Source organism: Protobothrops mucrosquamatus, unplaced genomic scaffold (genome assembly GCF_001527695.2).
Source record: "Protobothrops mucrosquamatus isolate PMUCROS unplaced genomic scaffold, P.Mucros_1.0 scaffold2230, whole genome shotgun sequence".
Classification (NCBI taxonomy): domain Eukaryota; kingdom Metazoa; phylum Chordata; class Lepidosauria; order Squamata; family Viperidae; genus Protobothrops; species Protobothrops mucrosquamatus.
Window position 1 is genome coordinate 88095 of NW_015388320.1, and position 20750 is coordinate 108844.

A 20750-nucleotide genomic window follows, 5' to 3' on the forward strand; every position below is an offset into this window, starting at 1 on the left:
TTTTTTTTTTCATTTATACAGCTCTATTTACTTTAGCACTAATGTGCTTACAAGACAGTCTTTCTCAATTTATCCCAGTGCTGCCATCTTTTTTTAATTGTTTCCCAGGTATGTGAGATAAAGCAGGTAGAGCTACAGACTTTTATGCTATATTACATTCCATTTGGTAATTAGACTGGTTAATTTTTGTTTTATCTTGATTTTAGGTTATTCAAATTTTTATTTCACAGCTATCGGCTCTTCTTATTTTTCTCTTAACTAATTCAGCTAAGGGATAGAAGTTTTTATGTAGATGAAAAGTGAGAATAATGGGCACTACTGTTACAGGGGAAAGGAAGACTAATGTTTGAATACTGTAATATAATGTTCAAGACACATTCACTGTTTACTGGTTTAAAAGCTGTTTTTTCCCATTTAAAAAATCTGGATTTCCTTGTGAAAAAGTATGCTTTTGTGCACAAAACCATACATTTTAAACCAAAAATTACATAACCAAAATTTTAGTTGTGAAGACAGTGTAAAAGCAAAATGCTATTTTAATAAGAATTTTCTAACAAATGGTAGTTGATAAGCTTTGTTGCACAGTAGTACTTTTATACACTGAATAAGGAAATATATAAATATATTCATGTAATTTCCTTATTCAGTGTATATGTTTATTTTATGCAAAAATATGAGAATATTTAGCCATTTCAGCAAATTTCATTTTCACCAGCCATTTCTCTAATGTGCATAGTGCCAAATCTTTGCATCTTTGTGTATGCAACACTCTCACTACGGCTATATAAAAACAAGTTCCGGTATTAATGGTATATTCATCTTCAAAATCCTCTGAATCAGTTTGTATTTGATACTCTCCCAGCAAGTAGCCCCTTCATTCTCAAAAACTGCCTGCTGGGAGGGAATCTCAGCTATGTGTCAGGTGGTAGCAGCTTGCGGTTTTCTCTGCCAGCTTTCCCATTGACTTTTTGGGGAAACCAGCAGAGCATATTGCAAGTAGTGATCACATGATTGTGGGATACTTGGCAATCAGTCATAAGTACAAATGGGTTGCCAAGCATCCAGATCATGATATTTGACTGTGGGGGTGCAATTTTTTGCAATGGCCTGAAATGCATTATGGGCCATAAAGCATCCATTTTGTGATCATTATAATTCCAGACTGTTGTAACTCAAAAATTACCTCTAGTTATCCTCATTTACCGCCCTGAAACTTATTGATAAGAAGATAGATATTACATGACAGATCTAACCTAAGAAAATGAACTCTGAAGAAATTTACGGAGAACAAATTAGTTTTTCCAAGATATAATATTATTTCAACTCAATATTCCTTGGCTGGAATGCTGCAGCCAAAAATGCTCTCAGTTCTTTTAAGGAGTAGCTTAGTTAAGATTTTGAGACTTGAAAGCATATACCAGTTGCTTTCAGACTATGTGAACATTCAGAAATGTAAGAATTATGCAAAAAGAAATCTTCATTTCTTAATCTTATGAGTATAATTAAGCCATTTAATGCATACTTCAGATTAGTAGTATGTATCACAAATGTGCTTATAGAGATAACACTGATCTTAATTCACATTTCCATCTCTCACTGTTATATAGCAGGAAATTAACATGGTGCTTGTTTATGCACAATTTAAATAGCAAATTGCATATAGAAAGAATGACAGTATTAAATTAAATAGTTAAACACATCTAATAAAAAATACCTTAAAATAAAATACCATTAAAAGGTAGAAGGAATTAAAACATATATATTAATCAATATTTATACGCTGCCTCCTTAAGCAATTCTAAGTAGCTTACATAAAAACCTAAGAAAATTAATAAAAATACATCACCATAAATAAATATTAGTATAAATACTTATTGCTTTCTCATTGACCTTCTTATCCAAACACCTTTCAAAAGAAAGCTGTCTTTAACAGTTTCCTAAATGAAAGTGTGGGTCTGATCTGATTGAAGAAGAAATGCTCTTCCATATCTCAGAAAGTTATCCATATTCCAACTTTTCCAGTCATTTGCAGTATTTTCTCTTATATATGGGTAGGCCAGGCAAAAATCTATTTGAAGAAGATGTCCTCAAGAGCCCAATCATCTGTGCCTTGAATAGGGCCCAGAAGCCTATTGGCAAGCAATACAGCTTCTTCTGGCTAACATGATCTGTTATCTATACACCCAACATACCGCAATATAGATCTCCTTTCCACTTTCCACTGAAAACTTCAGAATGAAAAGACCCTTAAAAAACACATTCTGTCTAGATATATTTTATTTTTTAATGAAAACAGATACACTTGCAACAACCTTTACAAGTAACTTCACAACATTGTTTCATTGCAGAATTTAATTATAATGATAATGATATTTAGGAACTATCCTTAATAGGTTTCTCATTATTATACATAATTGTAAATCTATGCTATTAGGGCTAAGTACAATAAAATACTTTTCATTTAATTATCAACAATTCTTAATTTAGTTTACGGGATATTTTTCAGCTTTTTGCCTTGCTAATGTATAATTGGATATATAAAATCAACACTGAGCAAGTAAAAGCTATGTAAACAGCTTAGAGCTGCTAAAGAGTATAATAGCTTAAATTGCCTGCAGTTTTGTTAAGTCTATTTGTTTTATTATAAAAATAGACAAGGACATTTCATATAGAAAGCATGTGAAGGAATATTCCTACCTAAATGAGTACTCAAAATATTGAGATAAGAAATGTGCTTGTAATAACAATGTTTTAAGAAAGTCTGGGGTTTTGAACACAGGTACTTTTGTAACAATTTATTTCTTGGTTTTTAGAAAGGCAGGAACACTAACATAATGAAAATAACAATAACAACAAAAAATGAAGAGAGAAGCCTTAGAACAGCACAGAGATTAGCAAATGTAATGGTTGCTAAAAGTAAAAGATGTAATAATTGCTAAAACAATGTACCGTATTTTCCGGCGTATAAGACGACTTTCTAAACCCTGAAAATCTTCTCAAAAGTCGGGGGTCGTCTTATACGCCCAGTCGTCTTATACGCCGGAAAATACGGGTATTCTATTTTATTCCTTTACACATGTGGTTTGGCATATTACTCATCAAGTTTTCTCCCCCCTCTCTCTCTCGCTCAAACTCTATATTTTAACTGGAAAAGTTGGGGGTCGTCTTATACGCCGGAAAATACGGTAGATAATATGTAAGTCTTTGTTCAGGGTAACTGACTCATTTAATAAAAGAAAAAGAAAAATATCAGCTTTTCCTAGCTTGATATTTATCCAAAGTGTGAAATTATAATTCTTTTATTCCGGCCGATGTGGTATTTGTATCATACTGGCTAGGAGTGATAGGAACTGCAATCCAATACATCTTAAAGTCTTGTGACTTTAGTAGATCTAACTCACTTCAGTTCATTTAAGCTTCTGTTATCATATCCTATCATTTTAAACAACTTTTAAGTCTAGTATGTGCTAGATTACTTTTGCAAGGTACAGTTCAATGCCTTTCCATCATAGGTCCTGCTTGGAAGATTGCAGGATATACATCTTGTACAAAGAATTTGTCCCTGTGACATCATTGCCCCTTTATTGATTTTTCAACCATGCCATTTAAACCATGCATATGTATATTTTATTTTATCAACTCTAGGTCCAGTGTGTTTCTGGCAGTAGCCAAATTTTTGCAAGCCATGATTAGATTAAGGACTAAGGACAATAAGACTATTGTTGAACTATTTCATGGGACTTGTTTCCTATGGAATGTCAAATTATATGTTGTTTTCTTTTTTTGAGAACTGTATGCAATGAAATTTCATTTTAATGTATGCCGATTAGTGTACATTCAAAGTGACAAAGTTATTATTCTATTATTTTATTCTATTCTATTCTATTCTATTCTATTCTATTCTATTCTATTCTATTCTATTCTATTCTATTCTTTGTTATTATGTTTGTTCTTAGCTCCTTTTTCAGTCAGTCACTTAGTCATCGGTTGTCCCTTTTTTCTAGCTCTTTAGGATTTTGTTCTTCATATTTTTAGAAATTGATACCAGAGCCCATGTTAACACTTGAGGCTCAATAAATATCCTCTGGCTAATTTAAGAACTCAGCCTTTATTTAGATTTTAACTGTTTGAGGTGCATAACGTATTTTCTTGGGCTGTAGTTTTATTTCCTAGATAGTTAAAAGAAGGTAAGAGAGTGGTGCCAAAGGACTATAATACAGAAGATTGCTTCTTCATAGAGTAGGACCGGAATGAATGAATTAAATTCAAAGGAAGAGATTTCTGTCAAAAATTAATAGAAAGCAGTTCCACAGTAATATAGACATCCTTAATAAGCAATGGGCATTTCTTCCTTGGAGAATAGTATAAATGGAATCTTGGAGACTTTTTGTGAAATTGCATTGAACTTAGCACAGAGGTCTTCAAACTTGGCCCTTTTATAACTTGTGGATTTCAACTCCCAGGCATGCTGGCTGAGGAATTCTGAGAGTTGAAGTCCACAAGTCATAAAAGGGCCAAGTTTGAAGACCCCTGACTTAGCAGATGAATGGATTGATCCCCAAGATTGTTTTGAAGTCTGTGGTTCCCCTATTTATCCTATATTTTTATTTTTTTTTAAAGTATGTTTTGTTTTTTTTACATAATCACCTTAATATTTGGTAAATATCATGTTGTCTGGGTTTATATTTAAAAAACAATAACAATTAGTTTCTATAATTCTATAGTCCACATAATAGCTTTGCTTGATGTTTTCTTCTCCCAAAAATGTTATCTTTTGCCATCCTTGAATTAATACAATTTTTATTATTTAGATAAATAACAAATATAGATATTTTTCTAATATTTCTGCAAATAATAACCACATTGATATAAAACTTCTTTTCTAACTGATCATCATCATAGATCCTATTTAAAATTCTTATTTAAATTTGTTTTCCCCACAATATTCAAAACATTCAAAACATTTCTCATGTCAAAAAACAAAACACAAAGGAAAAAAGAAAGGAAAAATACTATATTACTTGAGGGGCTCATCTCTCTTAAACTAAAATTCATTTATATCCGAAATCTTTCTATTTCTTTAACCATATTCAAACAGATATTTAATTTTCAAATATTCCCTCTGATAGATCCCATCATCTAATTTCTTGATTCTCACTTTAGCCTTTTTATTTTGCCAGACATCTTTCCTGATCAATATGTTTCTCTGAATCCAAGAATCTTCCCATAGTCTTGTGGATGTTGTTGTAGGTACAAAAGACAAATCAGGTGAGATGTTTTTATAGGAAGGTTTCACCTCTTCATATTCACTGATTTTTTTTCCTTTCTTTTTCAATTTCTCTTATCATTTTTTGTCTCTTAAGTTCTCGTAGTTCTCCTGGTAGCTCTGTAATCCATTTTGTCAAATCTTTTTTCTTGTCCTCAGACTTATTTTGTGATCTTAAAGTATAAGTTATCTTTTCCATCTCCATTATTTCCATTAGTTTTTTCCACCTGGGTTGAGTCATATTTCCTTCTGTTGTTAGGTTCCATCTTTAAATCTCTGTTATCTGGTTCATCAGTTGTCTGATTTATCTGCTCACTCTCTATTTTTATTTTCTGAGAGTTTTTTTGTTATAAAGTTAAATTAGAGATGCATTCATTTATATTTTCAAAGTTATTTTTAATTTCCTCGTGGTTTGAGATCATTGTTGTTTGAATTAATTGCAACATAGCATATATCTCCTCCTGGAAAGTATTTGTTTTTTCTTGGTATGTTCTTTCTGCAGATCTCTGGTTTTCCATGATAGCCAAAAACCAGGCTTTTCCTTTCTCTGCAGACAGCTTTAAAGTCACAGTTGAATAAGTATTTGTAATCCAGAGGTCAATTTTTTTTCTAAAGTTTATAGTTCTCTCTTTTTAGGTAGCCCAAGATGTTTTCTTTTTGTCACAGCTGTTCTCTGTTATTAAGACATTGAAGTTCACCCCAAAACAAATTATCATTTCCTGGGCTTTGCCAGTTCCTGTATTGAAGCAACTACTATATTTTCATCCACCATTAGATGTCAGCACTAGTTTGTTTATCAATTTTCAAAGTAAACAATTATTTTCTTCAATTTTCATGATTTAAAAAAGAAATCTTAACACATTCCACCAATTTCAAACTTATTCAGATTTAGATCTTATATTCATTTCATTTCAGTATATTTCTGTCCCCACTTAAGGGTTTCATTCATCGCTTCCATCTGTAGGAGATTGGGGCAAAGATCCCCCTCCTTCTCACTTTTGGAGGCTTTTTGCTTCTTGTTTCCCCCGCCCCAGGAAGTCAATTATCAAGTAGAAGAGAGAAAATCACTGTTCTTACCCAGTTCCAAGCACATTGTTTACAGTCATCTTAAAATAGTGCTTTTGGGCTTTGGCTGCTTGTAGCTTGGGCTAGACTCTGAAGTTAAGCTAGCCTTTCTTCTGATGGTTTCTGGAAGGCTTTTCCCGGACCGATCAGATCGACCGCCGTCTCTCTGCACTCAGCGGGACTTCCCTCCTTCTTTATTGTCTCTACGGGGCGACTTCAGGACGATTTAGGGTCCGCTAGCAGGCAGAAATCGGCCGTAGGGTGTGGAGCCCCGCGATCCCTCGGCTGCTGCAGTACTGCGCAAAACCGGAACCCTCTTTATCCTATATTTTTAAAAGAATAACATCTAAGAGTGTATTTCAAAGCAACATAGTAATATGATTGGTGTAGTCTATATTTTTGTTAATATAGAGAATATTACACTCACATACTGTAGGTTCAGATTTTATAAGGCAGTGTAGTGGTTTAGAATCAAAAAATAAAAGATGATATCAAGAATGAAGCATTAATGCACTTACTTCTTGATATCTTTCTCCCCTCTTTCCCTTTGAATCTAGATTGCTGCTGAACATCTTAATTATTCATGAATAAGGGTTTCTGTAAACCCCTTGGAACAATTTCACTTGTAGTAACAATTGTAGTTGATCTACTTAATGTAGTAAATTATATTAAAGAACAAATTGATGAGCAATATTTTTAGTACTATTTCTAAAACCCAGTGTCAGATCTTTTTATAAATAGGGCACAATTAAATTAAAAGAATTACCCACATGCAGGTGTCTTGAAAAAAATGTTTTACTTCAGTTGTTCTGTGTTACGTTATAGTTCCAGTGATCATAAAATATTCCTAGAAAAAAATCTAAAATATTATAATATTTTAATTAGATATATTTTGAAAGCCTCTGGCTTAGTAAAAGAGGACAAAATCAAAAATGATAATTTTCATTTCTTCATATACTTCCACTAGTATAATCTCTTCTCAGTTAGTGCATAAGAGTAATTCCTTCTAGACAGGAATTCCTTGGAGTTTGTTGTAATAGGGTTGATTAGCTTAAGACATGTTTAAGTTCATGAGTAAAATGCATATATCAGTTTTTATTAGCACACACAAACTACATTTAGCTATGTGTGGAATTAATTGTTTAACTTTAGTTGTTATGAGAAGGAATCAGTTGATTTCTCTCACTTGTTAGTAAGCTTAAAATTTCCACAAAACTGTCTTGCTTATCCTTTCTGCTTTACTACTGATTGCTTCTTTTGACAGATAAAGGGTGATTGAAATGAGGAACGTAGAAAACCCTTGTAGTTATTTTTAACTTCTTGCAAAACATGGAAATAATTTGATGTGTGGACCTAATCCTTATGGATATCAATGGTAACAAAGTCTGGGGAAATGAAACAGTTTCCAGAAAGAAGCTGTGTTAAATCTTTTTGAGCAAAAAACCAATAGTTATATGGCTTTAAATGCAAGTACGAGTATTACTGCATAGGTTTTGAGGTTATCAATCCACCATAGATCTGATTAAGCCATTTGAATTATAATGTCTATCCATTGCAATTCTATGGCTGCATATTATGGTTATTTTATTATGGTTTTATCTTAATATATTATCCATATTGTATTATCTGTCTGTCTTTATCTGCTGATGTGTTATTTAAATTAAATTTGTATATTAGTGATTGCATAACTTCTGTATATGCCATATGCTTTCTTGCTTAATTAATTAATTAATTGGAGAGCTTCCTGGTTGGAGAGACAAAAATAATATTTTTTTGCCTTTTGGATATCCTTATACATATCTTTTTCTTATAGAAGGAAATTGAGTGATATTACCATATAAAAACATGACAAATGTTGGTGATAAAGTGGAGAAAGTAAGAAGAGTTGAAATTATAAGATACAAAAACATTTTTGCTCGAATCGTGCTGCATCACAGTTTTCCTAACTGTAAAAAAATAAATAGGAAATAGGTAGCGAACATATAAGAACTCAATTTTTCCACCTGAATTGCCATCTATAATCACTTTGCTCATTAGATGTCTGGCAATGAGAGTCTACTTTTCAGTGTACCTCTTTACTCTTACAACAACCTAGGTATGACACCAAAAATCCACAGGAATTTTGTGCAGACAATTTTAAGAAATATGACAGTTTCTTCAAATTTCCTCAATTTTTTCAATAGGCTATGTTTACCTAATAGCAGTAGGAGGGTTCTTTCCAAATAAATACCTATGAATTAGTAGCACCTGTAACAAACAAGCCACTTATGACTCATATAACATGCAAACATTTTATGCAAATGTATTAAGTCATGGCACTTGTATTAATGACCTAATCACATGCATTTAATCCATGCTGTGGATTACCTGCCCAAGAACCTACTCAGAGATTTAGAGGGTTCTCTGAGGATATGCTGTCAAATACAAACAAATAGATAAGAGGTGCAATAAGCTGCAAAAATCCAGTGCAGGAGACCTAGACTGAAAATGACTTGTCACCTCTGAAGAGCTGCTAGCTTGATGAATTTTTATTCTTTTGTAATACTTAAATGAGATTTCATTCTTTTTTTTCTTATTCAGTTCCTCTTCCCATAATTCATCTCAATCCAGTTGTGCTTCTTTCTTTCGATTCGCTTCCCTTCCCCTCCTCTTACTATTTCCATCTTGTCTTCCTTCTTTTTTTCCTCCGATCCTCCTCCTCCTCCTCTCCCCTCTGTCTCTTTCTCCCTCCCTCTTTTTTGTTGTTTCTGCTGGAATGGAGGAGGGAGATAGGTCCATGTGTTTAAAGGAGAATGATTGATAGCAGCATATAGAGATTAATTTTATAAATTATTTATTGGCAATTAATTTTAAGTAATTATTTGGAGCAATTTTATTTTAAGTAATTATTATTCTCCTTTGGAGAATTGCTTGTGGGAGATACATACATATATTGAAATGCAGATAGTTCATACTTGTTGCTGAGATGAAAATGTCTGGATTGCTTTCAGATGGAGGTGGCTGATAGGGAAGTTGGGCAGTGAAGAATTCTGAAGAACACATTTTTTTCCTATGTATTTGCATGTGCCTGTGTGTGTGTGTGTGTGTGTGTATTGTTTTTTTTAAGATGGAGTGTCTTACTGTCAAATAAATGTGGTAGTTCTGAGCATAGAAATATGAAGTCTATGTACAGAATGCTTCTTGCAAGTTAAACTAATCATACATGGTTGTGTGTTTTGTGAACAAAACATACAAAAATATAATCAGCTTGGAATGTGTTTATGAAAGAAATATCCAAATTTATCATGTAGCCATTCCTGACTCTTTATGTTTGAACTCTACAGAATGTGTATAAATGTGAAAAGGATTTGTAATTATAGATCTTCCACATTACATTTAATCTGTCCTTTAAAAGGGATGTGCCTATGAGTTCTTTTCAAGTATGCTGCCATTTCTTTAGTCACTGGATAATAGATGTTTCACCTTTCCAATGTTGCCTAATGCTGCCTCTGAAGAGGTAAAGAAGATGCTTTAAAAGTATGTTTAAATGTTAACTACATCCTTTTTTGAGCATTAATGATATAGAGCATACCAATTAATTTAGGATTGCATGCTTTATAAAATAGTTTAGAAATTAAGTAAGAACTTAATAGTTAAGAAGCGGAAACAGTCCATATAAGAAATGTATTTTTCTGTTTAATTTTAAAATTAATTTTGCCATCTTTGAATCATGTTTAATACTGGAAATGAGAACTTAGCCTACTTCTGTTACTACATTGATTTGTTCTTAGCATTGTACAATTCCCTCCTTTGTTTAGTGCTAATATAGTTGTCAGTGTTATCATCTTCTAGTGTTTACTTGTTGTGGAAATTGCCGCTTGAAGGCAAACACAGCAAAATGTAATCATAACTATCTTGTGTATCTCTTGGGGGAGGGTATCTGTAGTATGTAGTTTTTATTTGTGAAGTATATTATGAGCTTGGAATAACTTATTTCCCCATTGCCTTGTAAAAGATTCACCTGTGTTTGATATTCAGGGTATTTTTCATTAGAAGATAATGCATTGTTGTATAAACAGTTCTAAATGCCAAGCTAGTTCACTTCTAATAAGAATTCTGCCTTCATGGTACATGACCTGCCTTTTTTGTGCTGTAAAGCTAAAACATGTGATTGTAGAAACTGATTAAGGGAAGTAAGAAATACTGGGCAAGTACCAGAAATGCATATATACTTCTTTAATTCCAAATTCTTTACAGGTAGAAGAACAGGCTATAAATGTTTGAAGTGATGGCCTCTTGCAGAAATTTCATGAAACTAAAACAGTGACAGTCAATATCTATATCTAAATATCTATTCCCTGGTGATGGAAATAGGTGATTTGCTTCTAAGGAAGTAGATAAAATGCTTTCCAATAATACTCTCAAATACATATACAGTTTATTTTCTGCTATTATGTATGCTCAATGTTGGTAAAGAACTTTTTTGTTCATTATTGGATAATTAAATTTGGATAAAACCTCTTGTAAGTTCAAACAGGAAAATTCAGTTATACCCATTTACTTACAAATGCAGATATTTAGTTCAGTCTGATTATTGCTTTATGATATGTGAAAATTTTCTAATTTGTGGATGAGAATTATGCAACTTATTTGATACAAATTTGTTTTTATAGAATATACATTTATGTTATAAAAGAAGTCTCTTATAATATAAAATTCTTCTTACACTATAAAATTTTTCCAGTGGTGTGTGGCTATTAAGCAACTTGCCAGATGATGTGATAGGGAAAGTAGCTATACAGTATTTCTCAACAGAAAGCAACCCTAAATTTAAGATGATCAATCTAAAAAGAAGATTATTACAGAAAAAAGCAGCATCCTACAATACTATATTTTTAGGGTTCTAAGATAAATCCTGTAATTTTAAAAATAAACAATTTATGGGGTGAAAAAACTAAACTTCCTTTTACCATCAGAACATGGCTTAATTGTGCTGTCATTAACTTTTCCATTGTAAGAAAGTATTCCTTTTGTTCAAATGTGAGATACTAAAAGTCTATAGGGTGAAACATGACTGTACAGTCATCACACTTGTGCCATCTAGGTGGGATGGTTGGTGTAGAAATTTGATTAAATAAGTATTACATCATATGTCAAGGACTAGAATTGCACAGAATTGAAATTATTGGTTAAAGTGGTTTTATTTATTTCACTGTGTTTATTTGGCTACCGTATTATCCATATGATAATTTTGTTCACAATGATGCTCTGCAGTAAGTCATCTTTAGCTTTTATTTAACATTTATTATTGCTATCTAGAATCATGTATGTAGAACTTAGTCATGATTAATATTTGTATAAGCTCAAGTTTGATCCATACAACTGAAAAGTTGATCATTTATGACTTGTTAGATGGTCAGGTCTGTTTTTAAGGTGTTCCAAAATGTGTGAGTCTAACAGGAGAGCTTAATTTCCATATATGCTATCTCCAAGTCTTATTGAGGCTGACTGCAGTAACATATAACATCCAGAGTCACCTCATAGAGGAGATCTGTGGCATAAAAATTTAATACATAAATAAAAATAAATACATATTTATTTGTTATATTAATGTCCCACATAATCCAATTAAGTGTGTTCAGTTTCTTAAAAAATATTATTGTTGCTATTGTTACAACTATTATTGTTTGAGTGGTTTGCATAGTAGATTATATGATGATGCCAAGAGAATATTTGTGCAGTATTTTTAATGTTTATCTTTCTGTGATCCATGCAACCAGTTATGTAATGTCCTTTAGTTGGTCCAGTAGAATACAATTGGTAACACTGCTGACCATATCTTCAAGATCATTTTATTCTCCATAGAGTAACATATTAACTGCTGTACACTACTGAGTAGTACTATTTTTGTCTGTTCATATGGGACATTTTCAGTCTGTCTTACAATTGTCTTGCAAGCAGAAAAAATATATAAAGAGATGATATTTTGCTGATTACTAACTTGATTTCAGGTTGGTCACTGTTGAAAAGTAAGAATAGATGTAATTAAAACTATCCTGTTTTACAATAGTTGTAGCATGTGGATGCTTCATCACTGGAGGCTTTTAAGAAGAGACTGGACAGCCATTTGTCCTAAATGGTATAGGGTCTCCTACTTGAGCAAGGGGTTGGACTAGAAGACCTCTAAAGTCCCTTCCAACTCTGTTGAACTATGTTTTATGTTCTATTACGAATGTGAAATACATTCAAATAAAAGATAATTTAAAATAAAATCGCAGAAGTGAGAAATTTCCAGTGTTCTATTATTTTGAGAGACATTTTAAGGTTGAATAATTATCATGTCATGAATTACAGTATTCTGATATTTGACAGATTATTCCCTAAACCAATTATAATAGGCTGTACTGCTAGTTCAGAAAAGTTCATTTTTCTGATGCCGTTTATGTGCTCGTTTGTATAATTTTTTCAACCAAAGCTCTAATTTCTTATTAAAACTCAGTTAGGACTTCACTCAAGAACATGTTGAAATTATCAGTATGTAAATATTCTGCGTGCTTTCCTACTGTTTTTGTTTTCATGCATTGTCAAAACCTGCTGTTACTTTGCGCTAAAGCTTTGTATATGCTTGGTAATAAGCACCATTGAGTACAGGGAAATTGCAGAGGTGCACACTGTCCTATGATGCATTGTATGTCTACATCTAACTAATTGTGGTGCAGACCTTTATTTTTTTAAAAAAACAAACTTGATATTGTCTGTAGGATATTAACAGCATAATCCCTTGCTTACTGCATAATGTTCACTCACCATTTGCTTGCTGCTTATATCTGTGATTCCTTTCCTCTTCTCAGATTACACATTGACTGTAGAAGCTGTGAAGCTGAAACCATTCTTCATGGCAGGGCATACATTTGAAATGACCTGCAAGGTGTCATCCCAGAACATCAAGACTCCTCGTTATTCAGTCCTCATTACAGCAGTGAAGTCTCTTAGTAATCGGACAAGATCAAACGGGACTACTCGTATCATTTCTCTCAATCAAGATTCAGTAGTTAGGCGGGAAGACTGGACAGACCAGGACCGGGTGGATGGTGTAGTCTTGGAAAAGATTCAAGAAAATGAGTTCCGCTATAGGATGTACCAGACTCAGATTTCTGATGCCGGGCTATATCGCTGTGAGGTGACTGCATGGTCACCAGGGGGTGGAGGCAGATGGCGGAAGGCGGTTGATGGTTTCTCCAATCCTATCCAGATAGACTTCCAGACCTCAGGTCAGTACAAAGCCTAGTCTGCTGAACAGTTTGGAAAATACATCTGTATCTGTGTTTATAAAATTAGTACCAGAATTTCTCCAGGTTTTTGTTTTACTACTAGTAATGATAGAATAGAGAATTCCAAAAGAACTCTAACTCAGAACTTTGGCAGTAGTTCTGCTCCCGAATCTTATCAAACGTGACTTGATTATTGAAACATTCTGGGACTATATGTAAAAATGTGAGGTATAAATTTATTCTGTGTAATATTGTTAATTCCTCTTCCATCACAATTGCCTAATGAGAGCAACTCTCCCTGATCTTTTCATAGTATCTACAGTTTTCTTGCAGGTGTAGCTATCTGCATGTACTCCATCTGACTGCTGATAAAATCATTCAGAATGAAGTAACTATATGCATAGCTTTGATTTTATGGCACTTAGCAGTTAACTTTGCTAACTTCCTTTTCTATTAAACTCCAAGAGATTAATTTAAATCTGGAAAAGACCCATAGATTTTATGGTGAGTAATGGCATAGTTTAGAGATACTAAACATTACATTACTCTCCCCTATATCACTTGTATAAAGAGCTGATAATGGTGATACTTTTAATAATTTTACCTATGGAAAGAAAAAGATCACATGCAAACTCAAGTTATACTTTCTATGTATGGGAAAATCAGCATTGATTATATTTTCAGAAGTATTAAATATGTCTGGGAGAAGTATATTGTGAGATATTTAAAGAGGAAAAATATCAATTTTCCATGCAGTCGCAAAATGGCAAGCGGTTTCTTAATTGCAGCAAAATTAAGCAAGCATTGGAAGTTCAGAGCTATAAAATGTCAGCTGTGAAAATAGGACTACAAAAATGTCTTCATTTTCTCCTTACTTTAATACTTCCAGCCTATGACATTCTCCTTTTGTTTAATGAAGCAGCTTTTCCTACCTGCTGTTTTACCTTCTCTTAGATGTGTGGGTCACTGTAGGCCTGGAGGCAAGTAAAAGCTATCTATTGTATCATTTTTTGACTTTAGTAGCAATAAACATGGAAAGCGTGAAGAAAATAGATAAATCAAGAACTGACAACCAACTGTAGATCCTTATGGTTTGGAAATGCTTCTTTAACTTTTGGTCCTCCTTCAATAAACACAGTTTGCTGTATCTATAATAAATTGTGAAGTAGCTCTAACATATTTCCTATTCTTGGCTTAGAATATTATTTCACAGCACTGAATGGTTTTCCTTTTCCTATATATTTATATTTTGTTTTAGTATCATTTAAAATAATACTTTACTAGATTAATGATGCTAGAACTTTCATTATGAAGTGCTGCCAACTCAGACAATAGCCTTCACTTTAGGAATGAGTAAATGTAGGAACATTTAAAAGAAGTCTAATATCTCAAATAAATTCTTTAGGATAAGTTTTGTGTTTTATATTGATTTTTATCTGAAGTTGGAAGGACTTGTTGGTACTAGAAAAATAACTAATTTGGTTTCCTTCCAAAGTTGCTTCAAGATATCAGTTTTCCTGAATGTTTAATATTTCAAGAGGTTTTCATCTTTACAAATGTGTAGTCAAATGTGTAGTTTTTTCCCCTTCTCTTTGTAACTTATAGTATTACTCAGTGAAGATTAATTAGATGCAATTAGGTCAGACAGGAATCTTCATGATTTTACTCTCCATTTTTTACATTTTTGTACAAGTCTTACAAAATTATATCATCTGCAGTTTTCATAGTGTTTATAACAGTGGTGGCGAACCTATGGCACACGTGCCAGAGGCGGCACTCAGAGCCCTCTCTGTGGGCACACGCGCCATGCCCCGTAGATGGCAACCGTCCTCTTCAACCAGCTGCCCGCTAACTCGCTGAGGTCCCATGTGGCTGGATGCATCCCAGCATCCATGTGCTCGCTGGCCTCTGTGTGCGGGGGCCGATGGTGTCAGGCAGCAGCCGCCCCAGTCCCTGCCTTGCCTTGCCCTGCGACAATGGCACCCCTGCCCTGCCTCGCCTTGTCTTGCCTCACCCCGCAGGACAAGCCTCCTGCCCACCGTCCCACCCACCAGAGACCCCCTGGATCTCCCCCAACCCTGCCTAGCCCCCACAGACATCCCTCCTCAGGAGCAACATCGAGCTGGCCACGCCCACCCTGGCCCCGCCCACGACCACCATAGTCTCGCCCACCCGGCAGGCCACACCTGCCCGGCGGGGCATGCCCACCTGGCACCCGGCGATACATAAGTGGGTTTTGGGTTGAAATTTGGGCACTCAGTCTCTAAAAGGTTCGCCATCACTGGTTTATAATAATGGTATACTCCAAACTACAGGTAGTTTTTGATATATGACCAGTCATTTTACAACCATTTGAAGTTACAACAGCCTCAACAAGAGTGCTTTATGGCCCATAAAACACCTCTGGTTGTCATAAAATGTCGTGCTAGGCATCCTGTAGTCACATGACCCCATTTCAGGTGTTTGACAATCAATTTGCATTTACTACCAGTTTTAGTATCTGCAGTCATGTAACAGCAATTTGTGATGTTTTTGCCAATTTCCATTAAAAAATGCCCATTTGGGAAATTGATTGGCTTAATGACTGCATTTCACTTAACAATCACATGATTCAAACTTAGGATCATACAATTCACTTAATGACTGCTGTAAGGAATTATCAAAAAAAATCAGCTCCAGTCCCCTCGACTTATGACTGCAATGACTTATAACTGAAATTCCATTCCAATTGGGGTTGTAAGTCAGAGACTTCCTGAATGCCAGCATGTATAATATATACAACTTATGTAGATTTGTCTCGTTCCTTTCTTTATTTTAAAGTTCTGTTTCAAATTCAGTTCTTACAATTTATTTATCTTTTTATTTATTCATCACATTTCTACACCACCCATCTCCCCTACATGACTCTGGGCAGCTTTCAGTTAAAAAAAAAAATAGAAAAGCATTAATAAAAACAAGTTAGGATAATTTCTTTATTATTATAAAGACTATTCTGAAAAATAATCAAATGTTCTGCAACACCCATTAGATATAATATATTCCCATTGTCTAGTATTTTGTTCCGTATTTGTTAACATGGAACTATTGGCACTTTAACTGGCTCTTCTCTTGCGGCTTTAAATTGTTCAACTTTTCATTTGCATCTGTGGTCTATTGATTGTTACATTTCAGTTTCTAATGAACATAGTTCCTGAATATATTCTCTGTCTATAGATGTTTCTATTATTCTGTAATCCCAATTGTAAAAGATTTCAAATATAGTATTTCCATCTTCCTTAAACCTCATCTTCCTCTACTAGATCTGTTTCACAATTATTTCTGAAGAGTTCTACCTTTGCTGTGAAGTTTCTTTTGATTTCTCTGATCTTTTAAAAATATCTCTCATTTTCAATTTCTTTTTGTTTTTAAGAATTCATTGACATCTTGTCTGCAATATCTTGTCCTTTCTTGCTTGACATTTAAAGTCTGTGTTCAATTGTGCATCCTTGTTGCTGCTTAAGGCTTTCCATGCTTTGCTTTGGCTAGGCTATCATTATGATATCCTGCTATGAAAGTCATTGGGATCAGTTAGAAATGTTGTTTTTTTACAATGTCTTTTATCTTTTTCAGTAGCTTTTCAGGTTTTTTTTTGTGCAATCTTAATATATTGAATCTGTTACTTACATCTTATATTTCAAGTATGTGTCCTCCAAGTCAGATCTTGCTGACAATAAAAAATTATCTTCCCAAAATTTGTTTAGCCTATCTCCTGCATTTATCTGGGTCTAGGATTACCAGATATCTAAACAGAAAAAGGAGGAAACAGACAGTTGGGCACGAGGACAAGCGGAAAGAAAAGGAGTACATTCTAATTTTTTAAATGTCCTGACATCTGCAATAAAAATTACTGCAAAAAAAGTACTAAAGTCCACATGTGTATGAAATTGTTTTTCCTACTTCAAGAAGATTGTTTTCTTAATTACAGGAATGTGTTAGAGCCAGTTATAAAGCAAAACCCTTCAGTGAATAACTGATTAAGGTCTTGTCAGTTTCAAGTGGGTAGTCCAAGCCCATCAGAGGGGACTGATCAACTAATTAAGGTCCGAGTGCTGAACTTGTTAACGAGGTTAGTACTACTTGTGGCATTGCAAAGAAAAGCCACTCAGGTAGCTTTTTAGATACTCAAAAAGTCAGACAATATTTGATTTTAAGGCTTTGTCTGCCAGAGGACATGAAGACAAAAAGGAGGATATATTTGGTAATTCTAATCTGGTCCAAATATTTCTTTTGCATTTCCACGTCCTATGCCCCATTCCTAATACTGTATGCTTTCTAGTACCTGCACTTGGCATGTCTAACATATCTTAAATGTTATGCTCACTATCTTCTCTATATGCATCTATAGTAGGTACATACACTTTTATGACATTAATATTTCTGGATGTCCCAGATATGACTGCTTATTCAGTTAGAAGACATATTAGCTTCTTGAGTGTCATTGCCTTTCTGTTTTTTTCATATAGTCTCATGACCTGAATTGGTTCATTCTTGATATAATGCATTAATCCAGATAGAATGGAGTTGTTGATCAACTCAGTGACTAAGATACAGTTTGTTCTATATATAAGTTGTATTGAGAGAATATGTATGAAGTCTTGGAGTGGTTCTTAAGAAGAGAGAAGCACATTTGTACAGTTATTGCTAGAATATTAACTTGGCATTTTTCAAGCCTGTCAGATTAGGCAACAGTGATCCCTTATTCTGATGTAATTGTTGCAATGTCTTTTCTGGTGGATGGAAGAAAATGTCTTAGCTAGCTGTTAATTGATGATGATATTGCTAGGATTATATGATGCCTATGCCAAGGGGTTTAAGACTTTGTGGGTCATAACACCCTAAGGTAATACATAAATTGTATAACCCTACAAACACATGACTAAAATGAATGACTGTAGATGGGCAAGAAATAAACATACCACTTCCTCTGAAAAACATACATCTATATGAAAAATAAAACACTAAAGACCTCATTTTTTAAAACTGATTTTTTTCATTTGAAATAAAACAATTTACAACCCTCTTTTTCTGGGTTTGTTTAGTTTTACATAATCTCTAAATCTGAGTTTTATTTTTATTTTTTTTAAATAGACACTTATCATTCTGCATTCTACATTTGTTTTGGATCAATATATTTCAGCAACTTCAATGCTGCTTTGCTATTGCCTTCTACATGCAGAGAAAGGAGCAAGTGTGCGCCTTGAGAGCTTAAGATCAGAATCAATAGTATCAACTGAGTCATTATTCTTCTGAGCACAAAAAACTTCCATGCAAAATCATTATTTACTTCATTCCATCCAACATTCATGGTCCCAGAAGGAAAAATAAATGGACTGAAAAGTGGCCGGTTTGCTTTGCATTATTACAATTTTTAAAAAGATTCTCTATAGAGCTGCTAAACATCTCCACTCTGCTTTACAACTTAGAGCAGTGGTGGTGAACCTATGGCACGGGGTCCAGAGGCGGCACTCAGAGCCCTCTCTGTGGGCATGTGCGCCGTCGCCCCAGTCCTAGGCCTTCAGCTGGGTTTTATAAAACCTTTTCGCTTTAGGCCACCGCCGCCATGTACAAAAAAAAAAGGTTCAATCAATCAGTCAATTTCAACTTCTCGCGGGGAAAAAAAGATCTTGCAAAGTTGGAATTGATTGATTGAACTTTTTAGTCCCACCCAGTCTGCTGTTACCACCGCAGCCACGCCCACCCAATGGGCCACACCCACCCGGCACCCAACGATGCATAAGTGGGTTTTGGGTTGCAGTTTGGGCACTCGGTCTCTAAAAGGTTCGCCATCACTGACTTTAGAGGATGTCAGATATCATGATGCAGTTGTTTAGATAGTCCCAGCCACCTTTATAATTTCAAAGTTGGAGACAGCTGTCAGTTCAGCAATTCTACTGTTTCTCAGTTTGGATGAAAAAATAAATAAAATAAAATTGGGTATCACCTATATATTGATAATACAAAATTCCAAGCCTCTGCATAATGTCTCCCTGCATCTTCGTATAGTTTATAAACAATTTTATAGACAATATTGAACTTTGTGGAAATTGACAATGTAAAAGCTATGCCTGAACAGAAACCCTCAACTTTCCTTTTTTTGGGGAATGACCCTGCAGCTGTAGGAACAGCATTACAACACCATAGTGCCTCCAAGTCATGGAATCATCCACTAAGATACCACGCTACAAGATTACAAAACATTGTTGAGAATTTGAGAGGGATTAGTAGGTAAAACATCTTGCCTCTCTCTCTTTTATGAAAGATAACCTATCAGAGTGACCATGGCAATTTCTGTACTGAAATAAGCCCTAAAACTAGGTTGCAATAAAACAATCTCAGTTTCATTCAGTGATTATACAGTTGTTCAGTCACTATTCTTTCAGTAATCTTACCATGAAAGGGACTATTAGCAATTGATATTGTAGTATGACAATATTCTTGGTTTACAGAAGTCCTATAGCAGTGGTTCTCAACCTTTTTAATGCCGTGACCCCCAACCGGTCGTAAGTCGAGGACTAAACCGGTCGTAAGTCGAGGACTAAACCAGTTGTAAGTCGAGGACTAAACCGGTCGTAAGTCGAAGACTACCCAACCGGTCGTAAGTTGAGGACTTTCTCTGCCCGGGAGCGCCGCGCATGCGTGGTTCTGCCCCCTGCGCCGGCCGAGGCGTAGCTGGCAAGCGGCAGAGACGGAGCAGGCCGACCACCAGCTGGCCCAGCCCAAGGGAGGTAAGGCACCCACCGGAAAAGGGGAAAAAAATGGCGGACAGCCTTGCTTGGTGACCCCCATGAAATGGTCGATCAACCCCAAATGGGGTCGCGACCCATAGGTTGAGAACTGCTGTCCTATAGATTCAAATTACTGACATTTGAAGTTTGTTTGCATTACTCTCTGTATTAATGGAGTAATTACATTATCTTGACCCATGCTGTTAATCTAGTTGGTTTGCCTTCAAAATTCATAAAGCACAAGAATAAATAGAGTTGATGGCCTGGCAAATACCAGCAAGAATCTTCTGGCCTGAAGCACTGAAGGTGGCTTCTGGAAACCACTTTAAATCTTATGACAGAATATCGATACAGAAATGGTGTATAATATAGCCTAGTGCAGAGGTCCCCAACCTTTTGGGCACC

General features: G+C 34.6%; 1 protein-coding gene across 1 annotated transcript in view; it reads left to right on the plus strand.

Moving 5' to 3' along the window:
* PTGFRN (prostaglandin F2 receptor inhibitor) overlaps window positions 1–20750 on the plus strand; it is a 103611-nt gene that overhangs the window by 64810 nt on the left and 18051 nt on the right. The window contains exon 7 of the mRNA XM_015824425.1: window positions 13162–13581. Within this exon, the coding sequence (XP_015679911.1) occupies window positions 13162–13581 (420 nt within the window). The remainder of the gene's footprint in view (window positions 1–13161; window positions 13582–20750) is intronic.